The 20,523-nt window shown below is 38.6% G+C and overlaps 1 protein-coding gene across 1 annotated transcript in view; it reads left to right on the top strand.

The window, feature by feature from the left end:
• The window catches only part of GABBR2 (gamma-aminobutyric acid type B receptor subunit 2), a gene marked incomplete at both ends in the record, with an annotated part of 486,339 nt that overhangs the window by 440,499 nt on the left and 25,317 nt on the right, over positions 1-20,523 (top strand). Inside the window, 2 exons of the mRNA XM_080339746.1 lie at positions 6,918-7,028; positions 20,288-20,512. Coding sequence (XP_080195872.1) covers positions 6,918-7,028; positions 20,288-20,512 — 336 coding nt within the window. The remainder of the gene's footprint in view (positions 1-6,917; positions 7,029-20,287; positions 20,513-20,523) is intronic.

The raw sequence follows: 20,523 nt of genomic DNA, 5'->3' as shown, positions 1-20,523 counted from the left end.
GCTGCAGTACTCATCACCACTGTGAAACCTTTGGAAATTTCAAGACCGATCCTTAGTCTCATTCATTAACATGTTTGAAGTTGCTGGAATCTTCTCTGTTACAAACTAAGATAAACTTCAGGTTTCTAAAACTTTCACAAAACAAAGAACCATTTTTTTGTTGTTGTTTTGCATCAATTTAAAATGCCAGTAATTTATTTTTAATCTTTATAATTGCTATAAATACCGTTTTAAAAGTTAGTGACAATCTAAAAATCACACATTTTCATTATAAATAGCTCTGCAGCAGGGCATCTGAAAGAATTGCCAACCTGATTTTAAACGTATTTTCAAGTCATTAAATGTATTGAAATTGATCCTTTTTCAAACAAACAAAAAAATTACATAGAAACATTTTTCTTCAACTTTTTTCTGGTAAATTTCTAATTCAAATTTATAAGTTGAATTAGAATTTTAGAAAATCCTAATTATAATTTCTAATTAGAAGTTTACTGTCAAAAACTGCTTCTGAACTGGAGTGAGAATTTTTACACTGATCATAGTTAGCAGAAAGAAGGCGGTTTTTCTAACTCAAAGAAGTAAGGTGCAATAGACTGAATTCCTCTCAGATTTCTTAGGCAATTTGTTTAACCTTCATATGATGACTCCTCCTCATCTACAGAAATGAGGTAACAGCTCCGTTTCTGATAGCGTCATGAGCATTAATCCATTGTTCCAGCACAAAGAAAGTACATTCACAGATTAGAGGCTGAAGCAGTCGCAACTATGTCATGAAATAAAATTTCGTCTTCCATCTCAGATTATGAAAAATAATAATAGTCATCATCATCAGTAACATTCCTAAACTTTTGATCCTTATGAGACATTTTTCCATTCAGATGGGAACTGATGTATCATGCTGTCTGGCTGCAGTTGTGTATTCATGGTCATCAACTGTAAATGTTTTTACAATTATAAAAACATTATTTAAACTCTTTGTTTTTAATGGTCTAAATTCTAGTGTCAAATCATTTTCTCCTTGGGGCCTCCATGAGTGAGCATCAAGTATGCACACTGAATGCAATGGATGACGTGGTTGCTTAGAACCTCATCCTTACCTTCTCCTGAAGTCAGAATGTTTCTCATTTGTCTTGCAGAAGTTATGGAGAGGCCAGGTGTAAAGACTGCTTTTATTGACAGAATCCTGCTTTCTTATACTGGAAAACAGCCCTTACTATAGGAAATAGTACTGTGCTCACCAATTAAAAGCTGGTTTTATTTTCCATGATCAAATTGTCCCATGACTCTGAATCAAGCAAAAATACATGAACAGGTTTTCCAGTCACTGTCCTGGATCCCCAGACTGTTACAGAAATGGCCAAATTTCTCAATTAATCTTGAACAGAAATGAAATTGGTCACCGGACTGCAAGAATCCAGTAACAGTTTTGTACTCAGCTGAGCTGCTCTATAACTTACAATGTGATTTGTAACATATCTGAACACAAGCTCAGATATGAGCAAAGACAGAGAAATTTTTATTCTAGGTTGCCCACCAAATTTTCAATTGGAAGACATTCCAAGTGAGCTACCCCAGCCTAGTATTGAATTTTCTATTTTGCATTCGCAATTTTGCATTCATGGAAGGTATGACTACACAAAGTAAAAAATATATTAAACAAAAGGGATTCATTTCCTGGTAAATCTCTTTTGCATATCACAGTTGTTTTCCTCCAAAAATACCCTCAAATTATTAAGTAATTGAAAAGTAGATGGCCTCTTTTCATCAGTAATTGAGAACCCGGCTACAGTACGCTGCATGTGGAAACTGTTTAAATCCTTTTGTGGAACACCTTTCCATTTTGATATGCAGTTTAGCACAGAGCAGAGCCAGTTACAATGTGCATGTAAATTTAATTTCTTACAGAATTTATAGTATAACTATAATTATCTTTGGGGGGAAAAAAGGTGAATTGAAAAAGAAGTAAGGATGATCTTCTAATTTAGCAAAGCCTGGATTTTCAGATAAGGAATCACATTTGAGCTCCATATGACTGTTAAATGTGCCAAGTTAAAAATGCCAAAGATGTCTAATTCATGCTGCAGACTAGCGATAGTATACAGTCATTACGCTAGTTAGATGGAAGCCATTTAAAGGGAAGATAAAACAAAGAGTGGGACGGTATATGAAGAGCATTTCAACACTGTGACAGCAGACTATGATCCTGTATTTTCCTATACTATGGAAACCACACAAATTATTTTAAAGCTAATAAACAGAAGCTGCAACTATTTACCTTATGTTTCATAGTAATATTTCAAAAAGACTGAGGCCTAATGTTCTGATTTTCCTACTGATGAAACTGCAGCTGCAGGAATGGTAAAATTTACTGTAAAGTTTCTTAGAAAGCTTGTTGAGATTGTCCACACATGAGCTGTGTTACGCAGCAGCATCACAACTCTGTAAATACGAATCGTTTGCCGTACTGGCCATGGGACCTGAAAAGGTGACCACATAGGAGTACCCTAGGAAGGTCAAGGACTTTTGGATACTGCACAGTGGTCCAGTCTGTTCTTCACAGACATTTGCTGTATGAAATGCCTCGTGGAACATGGATCCTTCCTCCTTTTAAGACCCGTACAGAGGTATAGAGAAGGAATGGCAATAAAGACACAAAATAAGTTAATGATACTTTAATCACCATCCAAATATCTTCCCACTGTGCAGAGTCTTTTCCAAGGGATTTTGGTTAATATAATAGCCACTAAGTATTCATAATTATAGATTTAAAAAGGAGACACAGGCTGTCTTTATATGGATCCAATAACATCATGCCCAGAAGGCACAGGTGCCGCCGAGTGGTTTGCCCTATCTTCCCACACCTTAGCCTGAGATAGGGCAAGCTGTCCATCACACTGCATATGTTCATTTGCTCAGGTAGAGCCAGATCTTAAAGGAACTGAGATAACTGTTCCGCAAAAACTGCACTTGCCCTTGAAGCACTGCCTTTCTGCTTCCCTAATGTGGACCTCTCTGGAAAGCAGCTCAAACTGGGCCTGTGGTTTTGTCTTGCAATCCATGGACACATGAAGTGCTGTTGCTGTTCAGTTGTTTTGAAGAGGTGTAGGAAGGCAGGAGGCACTCGGCAGTCTCAGTCATTGCCCGTGCCAGGGTCTGGCCTGCAAATTTTCCCTGTGGTTCCAGGTGTTTCTAGGCTTCTCTGGTCCCTCTGGCAGCACCCACCTAAGCCGTCACTCACCTTGTTACAACAAGGATCTGCCAGCCCACCAGCAGTCTGCAGAGCAAAGAAAAGGCAACAAAGCTATAAAAGTGACTAATAATAATATAAACATATAGACAGAGGAGATAAAAATGTTCTGTAGATAGTATTGTTACTGGTTTGGGTTACTTTCTAAACCTAGCAAATCTTGTGTAAAACAAGTATTTTAGTGGTGATGACATAAAACTCTTGTATGAACAGATTAAATTGTTTATGTTCAATTGCTGAAAACACTCCAGAAATTGATGTCAATGTCAGAAACCCTATTAGGTTTCAGAAGATGTAGGAAACCTCCAGCCTCATCACAAGACAGGAGGTCTGCAGGCTTTTGAGAATGACATCTGAAGGACATTTAGATTGTTTTCTATAAAAGGAAAGGGCAAATTTCCAGTGCACACATAATCACTGGTAGCATTTATGTTGTCATTCTCTCTAAAGCAGCAACACAGTGCACAAATGGTGGATGATTAGAGAGGTCAGTAAAGTGCTCCGTTCAGCTGTAATTGTAGAGTTTTTAAAAACTCTTTTGACATCAGAAAATATGTTTTTTTAACCCAGCTTTTCGCTGATTAGTTGATTCATGCAAAATCAGTGAAGAAACAGAATGGCAAATTGAAAGCGGTAAAATAGGAATGCCATTTTACAGTAGTGATAAGTAATCATCAAAATCAGTTTACTGTAAAATTACTGCTACCTGCCAGTGCTTAACTCCACACGCACAAGTATTCAGCAAAATTTTGTTGAAAATATTACCACCTTGCAAATCTGGAAAGTGCTTTGAAAGAAGTACTGCTCCATGCACACTTTTGCTGATGCTGCAGTCAGTATTCTCTCTTTTCCTACTCCCCATAGAGCACTTCACAAAAATTTATCTCACATAGAAAAATCTGAACACACTGTTTTATTTAATTAACATATATTTTAAGCTATCATTGCCTTATAAAGTCTGACACTCTTCCTACTGAGGAAATTATGCAGCTTCTTTCTCTCTAGTAAGATTTGAAAACAAGTTATGTTTTCTGTTTCATCATTTCTCTGCCCAGGTCTCTCAGTTTTGAGTAATGAATGGATGTATGCTTTCCAGTTTTGAAACATATTTGCATTAGAGAATAACCACATAGTGAAAATAAAAAGACAACCTGCCACTGACCATTTCAGTTATATTCTATGAAATAAGGAATTATTCCAATTGCTCGTAGTTAGTTAAAAGTGGTGGAATGCTTCAGTCACACCGTGAGTGGAGGTTTCAACCCATGGACAAGGAAAAAAAATACATTACATTGTCTGTTGCACCAGGACGTCTACACTATTTATAAACTTGCTTGTTTTACAAACAAATGAAACTGAAATAGATGGAATACGTGGCAGAAAGGACCTAGAGCTGGGGACATGAAGACACAGTCCTGTGCTCATTCCCCAACGTGGAAAAAACCAAACCAAACCAAAACCAACCAACCAATCACACAAACAAACAAAAATCTACATTAAAAAAAACCCCACCACATTCTGATTGTCACAAGCTTAAATTTGATGTCATTTTCATAATTCCAGACCATGAGGGATGCAACTGTTGGCATACTGTAGATTGAAGATCGAAAAAAATATTTAAAGGAGTCTCGGGTATAGATTAGAATTTCAGGAGAATGTCTCTGTAGTACAGTCCTGTTCACAATCAGTTACACACTTAGAGCTATATTTTAATTATTTGTCTTGTAAAGTTTACATCATACTAGTCAAAAATGTTGTTACCACAGGTAACAGGTGGAAACTTTGCAGGTGGAAACTTTGCAGGTGGAAACTTTGGTGTGAAAGGATACTTTGCCTTCAGTGCACCTAAATTTTTGCATTGGCCTTTTGTTGGTGGTGAGGGCAAATGTGGTAGTTCAACTGGCCCCCGGACAAACATCTGCAGCATTTTAAATGTTGTGATGCCACTTAATCTTTGCAGCCATTTCAGTTCTTCATCCAATGGTTGTTTGCTTGTCATCAGCAACCGTTAGGGCGAAGACTTAAGCTCTCTTGGGGAGTTAATATTGCCTTCTCAAGTTTTACCTTATTTTATTTTAGAGGACCTTTTTTCAAAGATCCTTGTTCTCTTGTACAGGGTTTCTACACAAGTTCAGGACAAGAAAAGGTTTTAAATGTTAATGTCTTGCCTTCTGAAGGATTTGCAAAGAAATTTCTGAATCCTTTGTGCAGTGCGTAGCAAAAGATTGTTTGAATCTCTTTTCCCTCTGTGTGTCTAACTTGTTTCTTACATTACCTTTTGACAGTGTATGAGGTCAGGGGCAAAGTCTCACATATAAAAGACTGATGGAAGAAACTAAGCTGCAAGCTGATGCTGTGGCCACTGAAATGCATAATAAAATTCATATTGGCATCAGAGGTAGAATGAATAAGCTTTAGGAAATTATTCAGACATCTCTGAAGTCCTTACACACATAATTCTGTGTTTCAGTTGGTGAAAATGTGTTTTTTCCTTAGCTCATATAATAATCATTATTCTTCTGCATAGATTTTTATACGTGGGAAATTGCACAGGGAAAGGGGAAATTGCAAAGCCCTGGGACACTGAGGTACAGAATGTTATGTCTGGGTTGATCTTAGTTTAGCTGAAGTTCAGATCCAGTGTTTCAAAGTAGAAAGAAAAAATAGCTTTTATCATTTCAGTGTATTCTGTAACAGGCTGTAAGTACTCAGAATTACAAACAGGAGTATTCTGCAGTACCCAAAACAGAATCTCTCAGAATCATATACAAGAGGCCTCTTGTGTTCTTATGAAGTGTACACCAGTAAAAAGCAGTTGGGCCATACATTAATATATATTCTAATTGCAGAAAACATAGTGGCTAATACCTGTTTGCTCTTTGTGGCAACTGTTTTCTTTTTCCTGTTGTAATAAAAAAAAATAGTGAGGGAGATTGCTGGAGATTGTTGTTGCAGGTTTCTCTGAGTCTTAGTTGTAACTTCTGCTTCATACAAACAGTGCTAGTAGTCTGCAAGTCCTCTTCATTCTGCACTTTAATACAACCTCCTTTTCAAAAGAAATGGGAGGCTACAAAGCTTTCAGCAGTATTAAATTTGGTGTAGAGGTTGACTTGCTCTGAAGGTCATTTTTTCCAGATTGTTTATGATTTACACTCTCTTCTAAGCAACTGATATAGTTACCATAGTGAATGGTCTTTGATTTGGCTCATGATTATCAACAAAAAAATCCACCTGAAACACAGCAGTGTTTCATACATTGTTTATCAGCCGTATGCCAGTGACACAAGAGCCGCAGGTGAAAGAAAGGATGACTTTAAGCACATTTATTTTCATGCCTGTGCATTCAAGCTGTTTGCCTTGTAGAAAAATTGGATGTCCTAAAGCTGAAAAATGTGACTGACACTATTAAAAACAGAGTGACTTCAGACATTTCCCTCCTGGTTTGTAGTAGAGGTGACCTCACCTGGTGGTAGTTATCATGCAATTGGCTCCTCGGATATTTGCTTTTCACTGTATTCCTTTGCACATTCTTGGGTCTGCAGTCATCACAAGTTACTTTAAAGTTGCCCACTCTATTTTCTACACATCCTCAATCTACTGAGAATAGATTTAAGTACCGCTGAGGTGTGAATACAAATTAATCCAAATATTTCACCTTTTATTTTTGCAGCCGGACCCTGCAGGCAGAGACATCTCCATCCGACCCATCTTGGAGCACTGTGAAAACACTCACATGACAATTTGGCTTGGGATTGTCTACGCTTATAAAGGGCTACTGATGGTAAGCATAGTTCGTTCTGCACAACACTGATTTCAAGCTGATACTTCCTGATAGGTGTGAACTGAATTATATTTGCTTTCCTGGTGGCCGGGAGTTAGTTAAATCTTCCTTGAATACATGTTTTATAGTAGGACCTGTTCTAAAGTTCATTAGGTGGATATATGAACACATAAACTAAGTAAGACACTAAGAGAACTTAAGCTGAACACTATAGATACACCACAAACCAAGAAATTCAATAGTGAAGGGATGGGTCTATGAATGAGACGGGTGGGACTAGGGTATTCTAGATGTTTGCCTCTGAGTTGCAAACCTCCTTCAGGAACAGTTGCAGGAGAAACAAGGTAAATTTGGAGCCTGAATCAAAGTAATCCTTTTGTTACTGAGGCCCAGCTCCAGAAAAAAAGATTTTATTTCTAAAATGGACATTAGGAAGAAGCAAACAAAACCATAAAGGTGACTATTAGTGATTAAAAGCTCCTAAGCTCCAAGGTTTTAAAAACATTGAATTTTGACAGCACTGACCGGCTCAACACCTGTCTTGAGGTGAGCCCAATCTGGATCGTAAACCTAGGTAAATATTATTTTACACTGCCCAAAGGGTTCGGTCTGTTCTGTGTGTTTGTAGCACGCCTGTTTGTCAGGACACCCATGAAGGGCTGGGCCAGCTGCTTCCACTCCGCACGGTTGGTCCTGCTGCCCTGGGGGAGGCCGGGGAGACGGACCTGCTGGTGCCTGGAGGACACATCTTCCCTCTCCACAGCGAATGGCTGCTCTGCTGGGCTGCAGAGTCCCACTGCTTTTCATGCTGCTTTTCTCAGACTGAAAGATCTTTAAATACACGATATGAAGTTCAACAGGAAGGGATGAGAGCTTTTTTTTAATATATATGTAATTCTAAGTAGTCAGTAGCTTTGTGGTCATACTGGTCTGCTGGGGAGTGCCTTCAGGCAGAGAAGGGATTAGCACCAAGTCTCTCTGGTTCCTTGTTGCCAGTTCTGATCCTGGAGCTACTAGCCAAAAGGAAGTTTCCCCACCTTCCTGTTTAAAAAAGAAGAAAGTAGCAACTTGAAGTGGTAGGTGCCTGCTTTCTGGACAATGTCCAAGCTGGCTGTGAAACCAAGAGCTAAGACATACTCAATCCCCCCGAAGGGATCAGGAATTAGGAGAGATTCCATAGCTTAACATTTCTTACTGGGCAGCTCTGACTGCCTCTGGATTCACAGTAACCTCAACATGTAGCACAGCATTGAGGGATTTTTGTTAGGAAGACAAAGACGCCAGAAGTCAGGAGCCATGACTACTGAGCCACAGTTTGACACTAAGATTTAACTGTCCGTTGGCATAAAACATAATGCAAAAACACAGCACTTCACCCAAAATTGTACCAGTATGTGGAGCATCTTTGCACTCTGAATGAACTAGTCTAGTTCAAAAGAGATCACTGTAAATAAAAGGGAGTGAGGGCTCCTTTGGGTTGTGAAAGCCCTGGTACCGTAGCAGGGCCTGTCTGCAAGTCACCATGTGGAGCTGGAGCTTCTGAAATTCCTACTTACATTTTGTTTGATTCTTCCTAATCTGCATAGTGCCAATTTCTGATTTTGTCTCTTTTTTTAAGTCAAATCTTCCAAAGACATACAGTTAAACTGGAAAGCATAGCTTTAGTACCCAATTGTTGACAAGGTATTTAACTTTACTGCAATATTTGCCTTCTGTGTGCTGATGGTTTGTATACATTAGATCATTTATTTATCTTAATGGATGAAGTTCTTAATTTTTCATCCCTTTTCTAGTATGTTAATTTATTACTGGTTTCACATATCTGCCAATAAATCCCTGCTCTTCACTTAGGAGAGTATTTTTCACTTTACTTATTTCATTTTACAAGATTTTTCTTAGATAATTTGTTAAAAGGAACAATTTTATCTATACTTTTGTTACTTTCCAATCTCCTTGTATAGAAATTTTGAAGAGCTCATTTTGTGTTCCCCCAGACAGAATTTGCCAGTGTTCCTTATACAAGTACTTAAGACATTTTTCTCTGTGCTTCTGTTTGAAAAGTAAACAAGTAAATGTTTGGTTCACTTAGTGCTGTGTAAATCAAGAAATCAAATTAAAATTCCTTTAAAAATACTGAAGAATTGAAACAAATAGTGGCATAATTTTGCAAAAATAACTTCCAAAATGTTTTCAGTAAAAATCTTTTATTTGTTATTGAAGAGGGAAAATAACATTATATATTTAAAAAATACATTCTCAGGTAATTTTCTTTGAAGTTTCTTTCAATTTTGAGTTGTGCTCAACAATAATCAAACTGCATTGGTTCTCACTAGTCCTTTGCCCTGGTTTGGTTTGTTGGTGTGTATGTTGGACTGTTTTCTATATGTGACTCAGCTTAAGTTTGCAGATGCCATTTGGCATTACTCACTATGCTTATTTCAGGCATGCAGTGTTTCATAACCACCAGTGAAATATAAACTTTTTATTACTCCAGTGCCCTTTTATCACAGTGGCACACACAAATCTGTACATATGAAAAAGGAAGATATTTTTCTGAATCACTTAAATAATGGGTATGGTGCATTATATGAGGACAACAAGATTGATGCATTTTGTCTCATCAAGAAAGACGTTTCTGTGTACCACACATACTTTGCCTTAAGAACAAAAAACAGAACCTCACATATTACTGTATCATTTTGTAAAGGATTATGTAATATGAAATTCTGCAGTATGTAATAATAAAGCACTTATCTCTAATTTAACATACTTTATACTAAAGAGCTAGTATTGCTAATTGCAGTACTGTGCAATAATTAAAGTTTAATGGCTTAATGATTTACTCAGATCAAAATAATTTACAATGACCTCCTGCTGTCTCAAAATGAGAATACAAAAAAAGTGGGTTAACCAGAAAAGTACTTTTCTTTTTTGGCTTGAAGATGTAGAGCAATACTGACCATTCTGATGACTTGACTGCACTGATGCAGTGAGTAAATCACTCAGGCTAGGGCAGAGCACAAGAGGACAGGCAAGGGCAGGGAAGGCAAGGCAAGGCAAAATAAGGGAAGGCATTTACTCACCAGGATGCACAGGTATATTAAAGTAAGCAAACAGTAAAAGTGGGATGCACGATTCTTCCATTGCCTGTGAAGAGATGTGAGGAAACGCGTCCTTAACTGCACGAAGGCTTCTCAGTTATTGGATGCACATTCCTCAGGACCGGTGACCAGACAGTAACAGGAAGATGGCCATCCTAAATCTTGCCTTTGTATTGTGCTGTATTGATCTTCTTGGTGACCTTGGCTAAATCCCACCATGCACATGGGACTCAAGGTCTGTCTGTGTGTACGTGGTTACCATCAGTTGCAGTATGTCTAGCTTTTGATCTCTGATGATGTAGACATGGTTGAAAAGTACCTTTATTTGATATATTGCAAAGGATGATAGAAATCACATTATCTTAAACTTGCCAGTGATGCAATATTAGTGAATGTACCAATACCTTTCTAACCAGTATGAATTATTTTTCCAAACTCAGCCGGAGCACCACCAGATTTGGGATGGACTGGACACTTCTTCTAGGGCACTTTGCTTAGTAAACACACACACTAGACTTGTCTACAGTTTGATTCCCCTCTTCTTGGTAATGCATTTAATTAACATTAGACTCAAGATGCACTTATGTTGGAAGTTTCTTTGTGTTGCTGCTGTATTATTACAGTTACCTATTCTTCATCTACTGAGAAACAGGCTTCCAAAGACAAGGTATACTTTCAGTTTGGCTGTTGCTCTGCATATCAACTCCTAATTTTACCATGTAAGTGTTAATTAAGAGGTTTTTAAGCTATAACTAATATTACTGACCACTTCCAATACACAGTTTTTAACAGCTCGTCCTTATCTAACCTTGCTAAGGATGGAAACATCAGTATTTTGTGGTGGAAATAGGAAAAATTGATGCATATACATCATGGGACTTGTTAAAGGTTACTAAGAATAAGAAATCTAATTCCTTCTAATGATTCATATTCCATCATTCTACTTTGGTCACTATACTTGACATACTGTACAGCACATCTCTATAACGGATTTATGAAACCAAATAAACTATTATGTCAAGTACAATATATCTTTAGGGTAATGTTCAATCTTAATTCCAAGTTTGAGATAATTCTTTTGCTTCCTGAGGCTCTCTAATCACCAAGCTGCATTTGTTTAGCTGTGACTTCCAAACCTTGAACCTTAGTGGGTCTTGCATGTATTTTATCTGTCTTTCTCTGAAATTACCTGATGCTTTTACTCCTAGGAAAACGGCCCTGAGTTTGGCCAAATTTCTGTGACTTTTCTAAAATCTTATTGCTTTATGAAAATGACATCTATTAATTGTCTGCCTCTGCATCATTTTCAGACATGATGTTATAGCCTCCTTCAAGTCAAAGTTACAAATATGGGACAGCATTACCTTAGGAATTTTTGGAAACCTATCCATTTTTTCAGTAGCTTCTCATTAATAGTTACACATTGAGGTCTGTCACCTAGATTACGATCAGTTTAAATTTGTTGTATTGATTTCGTAACATACCATTTTAAAATCACAATACTGAGTTAAGACAAATGCTACTGAGAAATCCAAGTAAGCTGCATAAACGTGATTGTCTTTAGTCAGTCTTGCAATCTCATTGAAAGAAATAATAGTATGCTGAATTATATCACTATATATATATTTTTTTTTGTCCTTTATTGCTTGAGTTCAGGTATCTGCCATTTCATTAATTTGCTTAGGATAGAAATTACCTTAATAGCTCTGTAATTACTGGAGATGTTCAACTTCCTCTTATCCCATGTGGCCTCTTTATATCTTAAATGGAGCTTTGCCAGAATTCCAATAAATATCAACAATTAAGTGCAGCAGTCCAGACAACTTCTAAATAAATTCCTAACACTCCGGCATGCAAGTTACCACGTCTCTCTGATTATAACACCTTGTCTTGACAGGACTTTCAAGAGCTCTCTAACTGCTGGAATAAGCTGCATTTCACGGTTTTGGCAAGACGTGAATGCATTGTTCCATCTCTGTGTAAATACAGGACAAAAATATTCATTAAGCATAGCTTATAATGCATCATTACTATAGAATTTGTCACCTTCCAAGGAATGAATCATTATTAGGATTCCTTTTGCTCCACATACATTTTTAGAAATCTTTATGAATTCTGTTAATGCTGCCAGCCATTCATTTTCTACTAAATATTTAACTTCCCTTTCTGCTAAATGTATTTTAGAATTTTAATTCATAATCATTATTATTAATATCCTCTTTTAAACCTTTGTTACATGCTGTCTCGTTTTCAGGCAATTTTATTGCTTGTTTATTTTAAATTCCGCAGCAACCCAAACAGTTTTTAAGGTAAGGAAAGCTTCTTTACATTTATGAAGTTCAGAGCAGATTGTTTACAGCAATACCCAAACATCTTTCAGTGACTGTTTGTAAACATCCCGGCTGCTTTCCCTGCTCCCTCCTCTGATAGTTTCCTTCTCTTTGATGGCTGATCTACAAACATTACTTCTAATGTTTTCATGCACGTGGAAGTAGATTTGCAAAAAAACGTTAGGTACCAGGGTTTGGTGTTTGGGTTGCAGTCGCTGCCCAGTGGCACAGTGTTCAGTCAGCACTTGGTGCTCTTGCCTTGCTGGGCAGGAGGGAAGAGCAGCTTGGCCGGAGTACATGGACCTCCCAAGCTTGAGATGCATCTTCTCTGAAGTCCAGCAGAGGCTGGTGGTTTGGCAGGCACCAGAAAGCAAACACCCAGCCAGAGTCCAGGCAGCCAGCAGTGTGCACAGAAGGGGTAACTTGGGTGCTAACAGCATTTGGGCACCTACAGGTGATACTGAGGGATGGCCTGACCACCCTTGCTGGATGCTGGATGCTGGATGCAGCTTCTCACGAACACTTCAGGTGCTTAAAGCCTCTCTGTACATCAGACTCAGGAGCAGTGGTGTGCAACCTGCACTCCTCATTTTTTACTATTTTACTGTATTTAATCAATGTGGACTGGATATAGAGGTTTTTTTGTCACTCCAAGGAAAGAGAAGCAGTGGAGTAGGTTGCCCAGAGAGGATGATCAGCATCCATGCTTGGAAGGTTTCAAGACCAGACTGGTTAAAGCTATGAGCAGCCTGGTCTGACCTCACAGCTGAGCCTGCTTTTTGAGCAGAAGGTTGCACTAGGTGATCTCCCCAAATCCCTCCTGATTATCTTATGATAGTATATCAACAATATGTCTATTCTTAATCAATCTCTGTATCAAATTAATGATTTTTATTTGTAGAAAAATTGAGTAGTCTCCAGATTATGTTAAAATTTCCCAAATATTTTCTGAAAATACCTTTGATTTTTAACACATTTACTTGCATTCTTTCCTAATTCCGTTCATGATTGAGCAGAGAACTCAGAAGAAGGGACTGCTGCCTTCTCAATTAATTTGCATGATTCCAACTCGTATTTATGGTGGGTTTAGCACCAACCCATCTGTCCCATCTTACAAACATTAGACAGGAAGATAGTTAAGATTTATGGTGGGGGAAGGTAGTTTGTAGTGGTACCAGATATTTCTTATATCTTTAATAAAACATTGACAGTTTTTTAACATCCAAAACATAAGTTAGCATATGGTTTTGTAGGATAAATTTTTCCCTATTATGACCAAAAAGAAACTTCAAATATATTCTTGAAATACTGCAAATATTGCAGTATTCCCTTACATGTCTCTTTTTGTGTAGCAGAAATAGATTTAAGCTGTACCACACACTTGTTATTATCAGAGATGTTTGATCATTTTACAGTGTTGTGATTGTCTGTGGAAACCTTACCTCAGAGACAACATTAAAGCTGTTCCAAATGGATATTTCACTAATAACCAATTACATATTTGTTTGAACTTTGTTACTATAATGTGTTTCATGACTATGTAGGATTTTCACAGAAGAAAGCCAGATACAATCTCAATAGAAAGAAGAGAAAATATTTTATTAACCTGTTGATTTGGGAGGCTGGAGTATAATGTGGAAAATTGTATCTGGATGCATGTTAGTGTCCATTTTCGCAGCTGCTTTCCACCTTGCACTGGGCAGGACCATACAAAGTGCCCTGCAGCATAAAAGACTTTGCCAAGACCTTCACTAAAAAAGTCCATCAACTGAACAGCCATATACCATCTTTTGCAATTAAAAAAATATTCACCTATTGTCCTACTGCTCAATAGAAATATTAAGCATCCCTTTAGGACTGTCTATTCAGAGCAGCTCTGTGAAAATGAACTAAATTCAGAGCAGATTCATGCCAGAACAGGGGAGTGAGTGATGGTTTAATATCAGATCGTACTTACTGCGAAGGTAGGAGACCTACAAAGGTATAGTTTGTCTTTTAGTTTGTTAACCTTGGTGTGCTGGCTTCCTGAAACCTGCTCGGTAGTTTTTACCCCCCAATTATCCATGAAAACCTGAAAATCGAAATGCATCTTTTTTCTTTTTCAGTTTTGAAAATTTTCACCGAAAAAAATCTGCAGCCATTTCACTGAGATTAAAATCTGCCTGTGTCTGTGATGATCTGGATTTAATGAAGAAACACGCATAGGGAAACCCACAACTCCAGCATCATGGTTACTTAAGACTGGGAGGTGTTCACGGGCCAGAACTGCCTTTATTTTAAAGGACAGCAGGAGAGGAAATCTCCCAGTACTCTAGCCAGGAAAAAAAAAAAAAAAGCCATCTGTAAAACCTCTGAAGTAAAGGCTTGTTTTTGTTCTTTCATGCAGCACAGCAGGGCTGTGATCCACAAGTGAGCTCACTAAGTACTACTACAATACAGTAATTAGCTGCAGAGCTGAAGACTGGTCCAATACATAATCTTTCCAAAACCATACCCTCTGGTTTTTGGCAAGCATGACATGACAGGATTGGAGGCTTTTCCTCCGGTTTTTCTTTTCTCCTGTCTGATATCCTCAGTATAATTCTCTTTATCTTTCTTTCCTAATACTGCTTTTAACCCATGTTCAAAGTATAAGCAGACATGACTTACTTTAAAATGAAACATGCAGACAAAATAGTTAAGGGCAGTACAGGGCAAGAGGGGAATAAGTGAGTATAAATAATTTCCTGCGTCTCATCTGCCAGTCTATGCAGTTCAATAGCAAATAAGACACTTGATTGTATTAATATATGTTGTGGATCTGTAAGTAATCATTACTGTGTTTAGCAAGAATTCTGTTGAACAAGATTTAGGTAACTAGTAAAGTTTTGAAAAACAGTGTTAAATGTTTTGTAACACTTCAGATAAAACACTTTTATTATAGTCTCAGCTATCAATCAGTATAGTCAGTATAAGATCTTTATTTAGTCAGTATAAGATCTTTAAAAATTGAACTTTGCCTGTTAAACTCTGTAAACACAAATATTGTATTCTCCGTAGTCCTACTATTCCTCTAAGACTTTAGTATAGATTTCTCTAAGTGACCAGAATTCTATCTTCAGTCACAGTGGTATAATCCTGTTGTCTTCAGATACTGTTTTCCTCCGATTTATTCAATGATTGTCTCACAGGCTATTAGGTGCACTGACAACATAGTCTAAATCCACCATATCAACTGCTACAAAGGTAATACTCTAAATCAATGTAGTGTCAAATGGAAGCTGCCTACCCTGAAACAAAAGATGAAACAAATCAGTCTTGCCTTTATTGCCCATATCTTCGGGGAAAGCCCAAAATAACATTTTATGACACTTCTACATCAAGAAGATGTGTATTTAGTACAGCAAAATGAGACAAGGCTTTAAGTTAGTGACTAACGATGTAGGAAGCCTTCCTTATTGCACTCTCAATGTGTCTTTGGTTGAGATCCCTAAAGGGACTTGAATTAGACCATTAGACCTGACAGTAGACTATTGTGCTCCTTAAGTTTTAGATAACCACTTTCTATAGGGGAATGCATAGCCCTGAGATATTTGATCTCCTTCTGTGATGCACGAGATGCATCAGGAGCCTCAAGATAGGAACTGCAACAGCCAGCAAGTGAGTTGGTATAAAACAGTGAGGACAGACATGTCCTACCCCTCTCCGAATCTAGCACATTAGTACTGCTAAGAGCTGCCTGCCTCCATCCCTGTGTTGGTGCACGCCTTCTCTAAACACTGTTTAATCAAAATTCTCAGCAGAGATCAGAACTGACATCTCACGCAAGTGCCCAAGTAATTAAGGCAGTCAGTCTCTCATTACATAAAATCTGACAGCTCTGAAAGAAGTTTGAGATCTCCTTCTGAAGACAGCCTCTAGTCTGGGGCTAGAGAGCGCGCCTCAGGCAAGATTTGGAATTCTGCTGGCTTGTCCAAACATGAAGCTGGTCATCACCAGCATCATTGTCTTCAATGAAGATGGCCGACACTCTATTTTGTGGGATGCCCAAACCAGTAGACATGACCTAAGAAGCCTTTACCAGCTTGAGCCCTCTGGGAGAAATAGAAGGAGAGACAGCTGCATTGCAAATCCCAGCAGGAGGCCTTAAATATCAAATAGTGCTTAAATTGCATGACAGTCTCAAGACTGGGGTACCCCCAAGCACAATGAGAAGTGTGATTTACATATCTGGGGAAGATTAATGTCTAAAGATTAGATACCAGGAATAAAGAGCAGCTGAGCTGGGTTACTGAGAGTCTGTGTTTTTAACTGGAGATCATAGGTTTCATATTCAAAACTTGTGAAGGAATCATCTGGACCTTTCACTAGCAACATCTGCATCACATTCCTCAACCAAGCCATTTTAGGGATTTTCAGGATTTTTGCAGTCATAAAAGTGAATCTTTAATTTGTACAGATTGGCTGAGCCTCAGGAAGGGTGACAGTAAGAAGGGCAGATGAAGGGAAAGCAAAGTGTAATATTCCCTCAGGAAAGCTCAATCTCAGAGGAGAAATCTTATCAAGTTTATGGAGCCCTTTAGGTACCTGTACCAGGCAAACAAGGAGCGCCTCTGAAATCACCACTGTTGTAGCAGCAGGCTGTAGAAAACTCTCAGCTTTTATCCATGTTTGAGTTTCAAAGATGAGCTGTGACTTTTAGAAAAGAAGAGCTCTCTTCCTGAGGCAAGCATTTTACCCAAAATACCAATAAAAATTAAAAACAATGCTCTCAAATTTATAGTGCATCATTCTGAGGAAACCCACTTGCTGCAAGAACCTCTTGCTTTCTTTAGTTGTCATATAAATAAATATCTGCCTTTCATCTGGAAGATACTTAACCGTTTTCCATGCTGTTCTCAATTATAAATGAGAATGGGCCAAACCATAACCCCTACAACACTGTTCAAATTATCTTTTTCCATTATAATTGATATTTTAGATCACTTTATAACTGCCTCAGCTATAAATTCATGCCTATTATTTGTAATAAGTGCTAGCCTCATTTAAGTATGTTGGCCATATTCCCAGAATAATGCTTTTGGAAGGGAATCTGTTCATGTTAGGAGAAGTGGGGGAGAGTGAGGGATGACCCAAAACCCTAAAAATCTCATTAATAATTAATTGTAGCAGCAGAAGATAGAAATCTTCTCCATAGATAACTGAGGTCTCATCCCTTTAAAAACACAATATAGACATACACATGAGGTTTCCTTCTACCCCTCAAAAGAGCCCAGCCCAGCCCAAGCTGTTTGGCAGTTCAGGGGCTGGCAAAGTGTAAATCTGCAGCACAGCTGAGCTGCTCGGCAGCAAGAGTGCAGGGAGTGCAGAACAGGCAATAGCTGTGGTGGTGGCGTGTCTGGGAGGCACATGTTTGTACCCTGAATAAAGGTTTCACCTGTGTATGTTCTCAGTACAGCCATGTCAATACACTGGACAATCTGCTCCTGCAAAGCCTATGAAGGAGTCTATATGTTCCCTTCTCCACCTGTGCACAATGCCAGATCCAAAAGCAGAGGGGTGCTGCCTGCACCCTTCTTTATTGGAAGCATCATCTTGGTTACCTGAAGAGCTTTACAAAATGTGTTAAGGGATCAGCTGCTTCTCTGGCACAAAGCTACCCAGCTCGATAAACAGCTTACCCACTACACTACCCGAATGGCTGTGAGACCCCTCTCTCCTCCAGGTAGCTGTCTACATTGACCTTGACCCCTCAAGAGCAGTCCCCTCCCATGCTTCTCCTGCAGCAGCCACTACTTTTCTTCCTGCACTTTTTAGGCTGTTGGGAAGAGCAGGGGAAGAGGCAAAGGAACTAGATGAGGTGTGGGCTCTACTCCTACAAGAGGTGAAACCAAAGCAGGCCTGTGACAAGGAGGCGAGTGCCCTGGAGAGCACCATTTCCTGCAGCAGCGTGTAGAGGGGGCAGGGTGGGAACGGTGCTGAAGAAGACTTGGGTAAGGATTGCAAGGGCAACTGCTGGTGCTGTTCCTGGGAAAGACCACCCCCACTTACATGTCTGGACTCAAATTGTGATGGCAGCACTGCAGAATAGGTGAGCAGGAGTCTCGCCTGGACCTGGCAGCACCTCCAGCCTGCCACACTCCATGGGCTGAGAGTAGATGCCTAATCCGCCAAAACCTTCCAGCTGCCTCTGCTCATTAACATGTGGCAGGGAAACATAAGTGCTGTGGGCAAGAGAATGAAATAAGCCAGCAGACAAGCTTGCAGGCAGGGCTGGTATTTCATTTCGGCAGTAAATCCTGGCCTGAAGTGCCTGGGTGAGTAGGTAGGTGGCTGCAGCCTGCTAGTGTCTGTGGGAGTGCAAAGCAGCTGAGTCACAAACGATTGGGTTTGTTGCCATTGTTAGTTGAGGTAGAAACTAAGTAAGTTATCAAAGAAATTTGCAGTTAATAATGCACAGTTTTTACTACAGTTGAAAGCATGTAAGGGCACAACTGAGTTTGTACAACGAGCATAAATCTGTAACTTTCCAACTATCTTGTGCTTGACCGTCAACCAAACAGTGTTCTTCTAGTCCAGAGGTTTTTTTGTTTCTTTTGTTTTGTTTTGTTTTTGTTTTTATGATTTTTCACACAGGAAAAAAAGCAGAAGGTCAATTTTTACTAGGCAACTGCAGTTAATCCCCAAATAGCATAATCATAGACCTCTAATTTCTTGGATTACCTCACTGGTTGCAGTTGTATAAAGGAGAAGATGATCTTCATGAACAAATGTGATGGTCTGGGAGGAAGGGTAGCAAGGTCAATGGAAGAGCACCTTTTCTCTGTCTCCTTCTTGTCTGTCCCTGCAGTGTTATCAGAAAAAGCTAGAAAACACATAAGCCATGTCTTGAGTAATAGTGATGGTCCCTTTCTCTCTCCTTTCCTTCCCTCCAATACCATCTGGTATCTGCCATTCTTCCCAGGGCACCATAGACTCTTACTGGGCTTTGCCTAGGCCGTAAACTGGGTTATATCTTTACAATGTCTTGAGTTCATTTATGGTTTTGCTGCATTGCTAGGATTTCTCTGAGGAATGCAAAAGAAAGAAAATAATCATTTGCAGTAGTTCGTGTTGTAGAAAAATCTAATTAAATTTCAAGGCATGAAGATGGCTTCCTTACACTAAAGATTTTCACCGGTAGATTGCAAGAGCATATTGCAAATAGCAAAGCGGCTAAAACTTAAAAATACACCAAAGGAAAAGAAAACACCACTAGAATGTTGAAGCCAAAAATCGTTAGACAACTGCAATTGAAAGGCCATTACTAACTCCCACTATAATAAAAGACATTATAATCGCAATCTGAACAACTAGGGTGACACTTTCTACATGGTATATTTGTCTCCCATGGGACACATCTTGGCACTGCTGTTTATTAATGCAGGTGATAATCATACAATGAATGACTGGATTGTATAAGAGTATACTGAGAACAGCTGCTAAAAATAGCTAAAAGAACAATGGACATTTTATCTTTACTGGAATCCTTGAAAACAAACAGGAAGGACTGTCTTCAAAAATTACTAAAAATATAAAATACAGATAGTTGTGACATTCAGAGAAATTTGTTCCCATCACAACTAATTCCAAGTTTCATATTTTCCTTGTGAAAATGGGAATCTGTCCTAGTGAGCAAAACGAATCACATAGGTAATTAGATATTGGGTAAAAGGTAGGTGTGTATCTCTGTATTGTAATATCACCTATATTTGTCTAGTTAGAAAATATACCAGTTTTAAATTAATGCTTTTTCTGAATGTCCACCAATTCCTCTTATAATATTATTTTTCTTCCTTTACAATTTCAGTTATTCGGGTGTTTCCTAGCCTGGGAGACACGAAATGTCAGCATTCCTGCTTTGAATGATAGCAAGTACATTGGAATGAGTGTATACAATGTGGGGATAATGTGCATTATTGGTGCTGCTGTTTCATTCCTTACTCGGGACCAACCCAATGTGCAGTTCTGCATCGTCGCTTTAGTCATAATATTCTGCAGCACCATTACTCTCTGCCTTGTGTTTGTACCTAAGGTAGGTGAATT

Source organism: Nesoenas mayeri (genome assembly GCF_963082525.1).
Source record: "Nesoenas mayeri genome assembly, chromosome: 2".
NCBI lineage: Eukaryota > Metazoa > Chordata > Aves > Columbiformes > Columbidae > Nesoenas > Nesoenas mayeri.
This window is presented reverse-complemented; position numbering and strand designations above follow the sequence as displayed.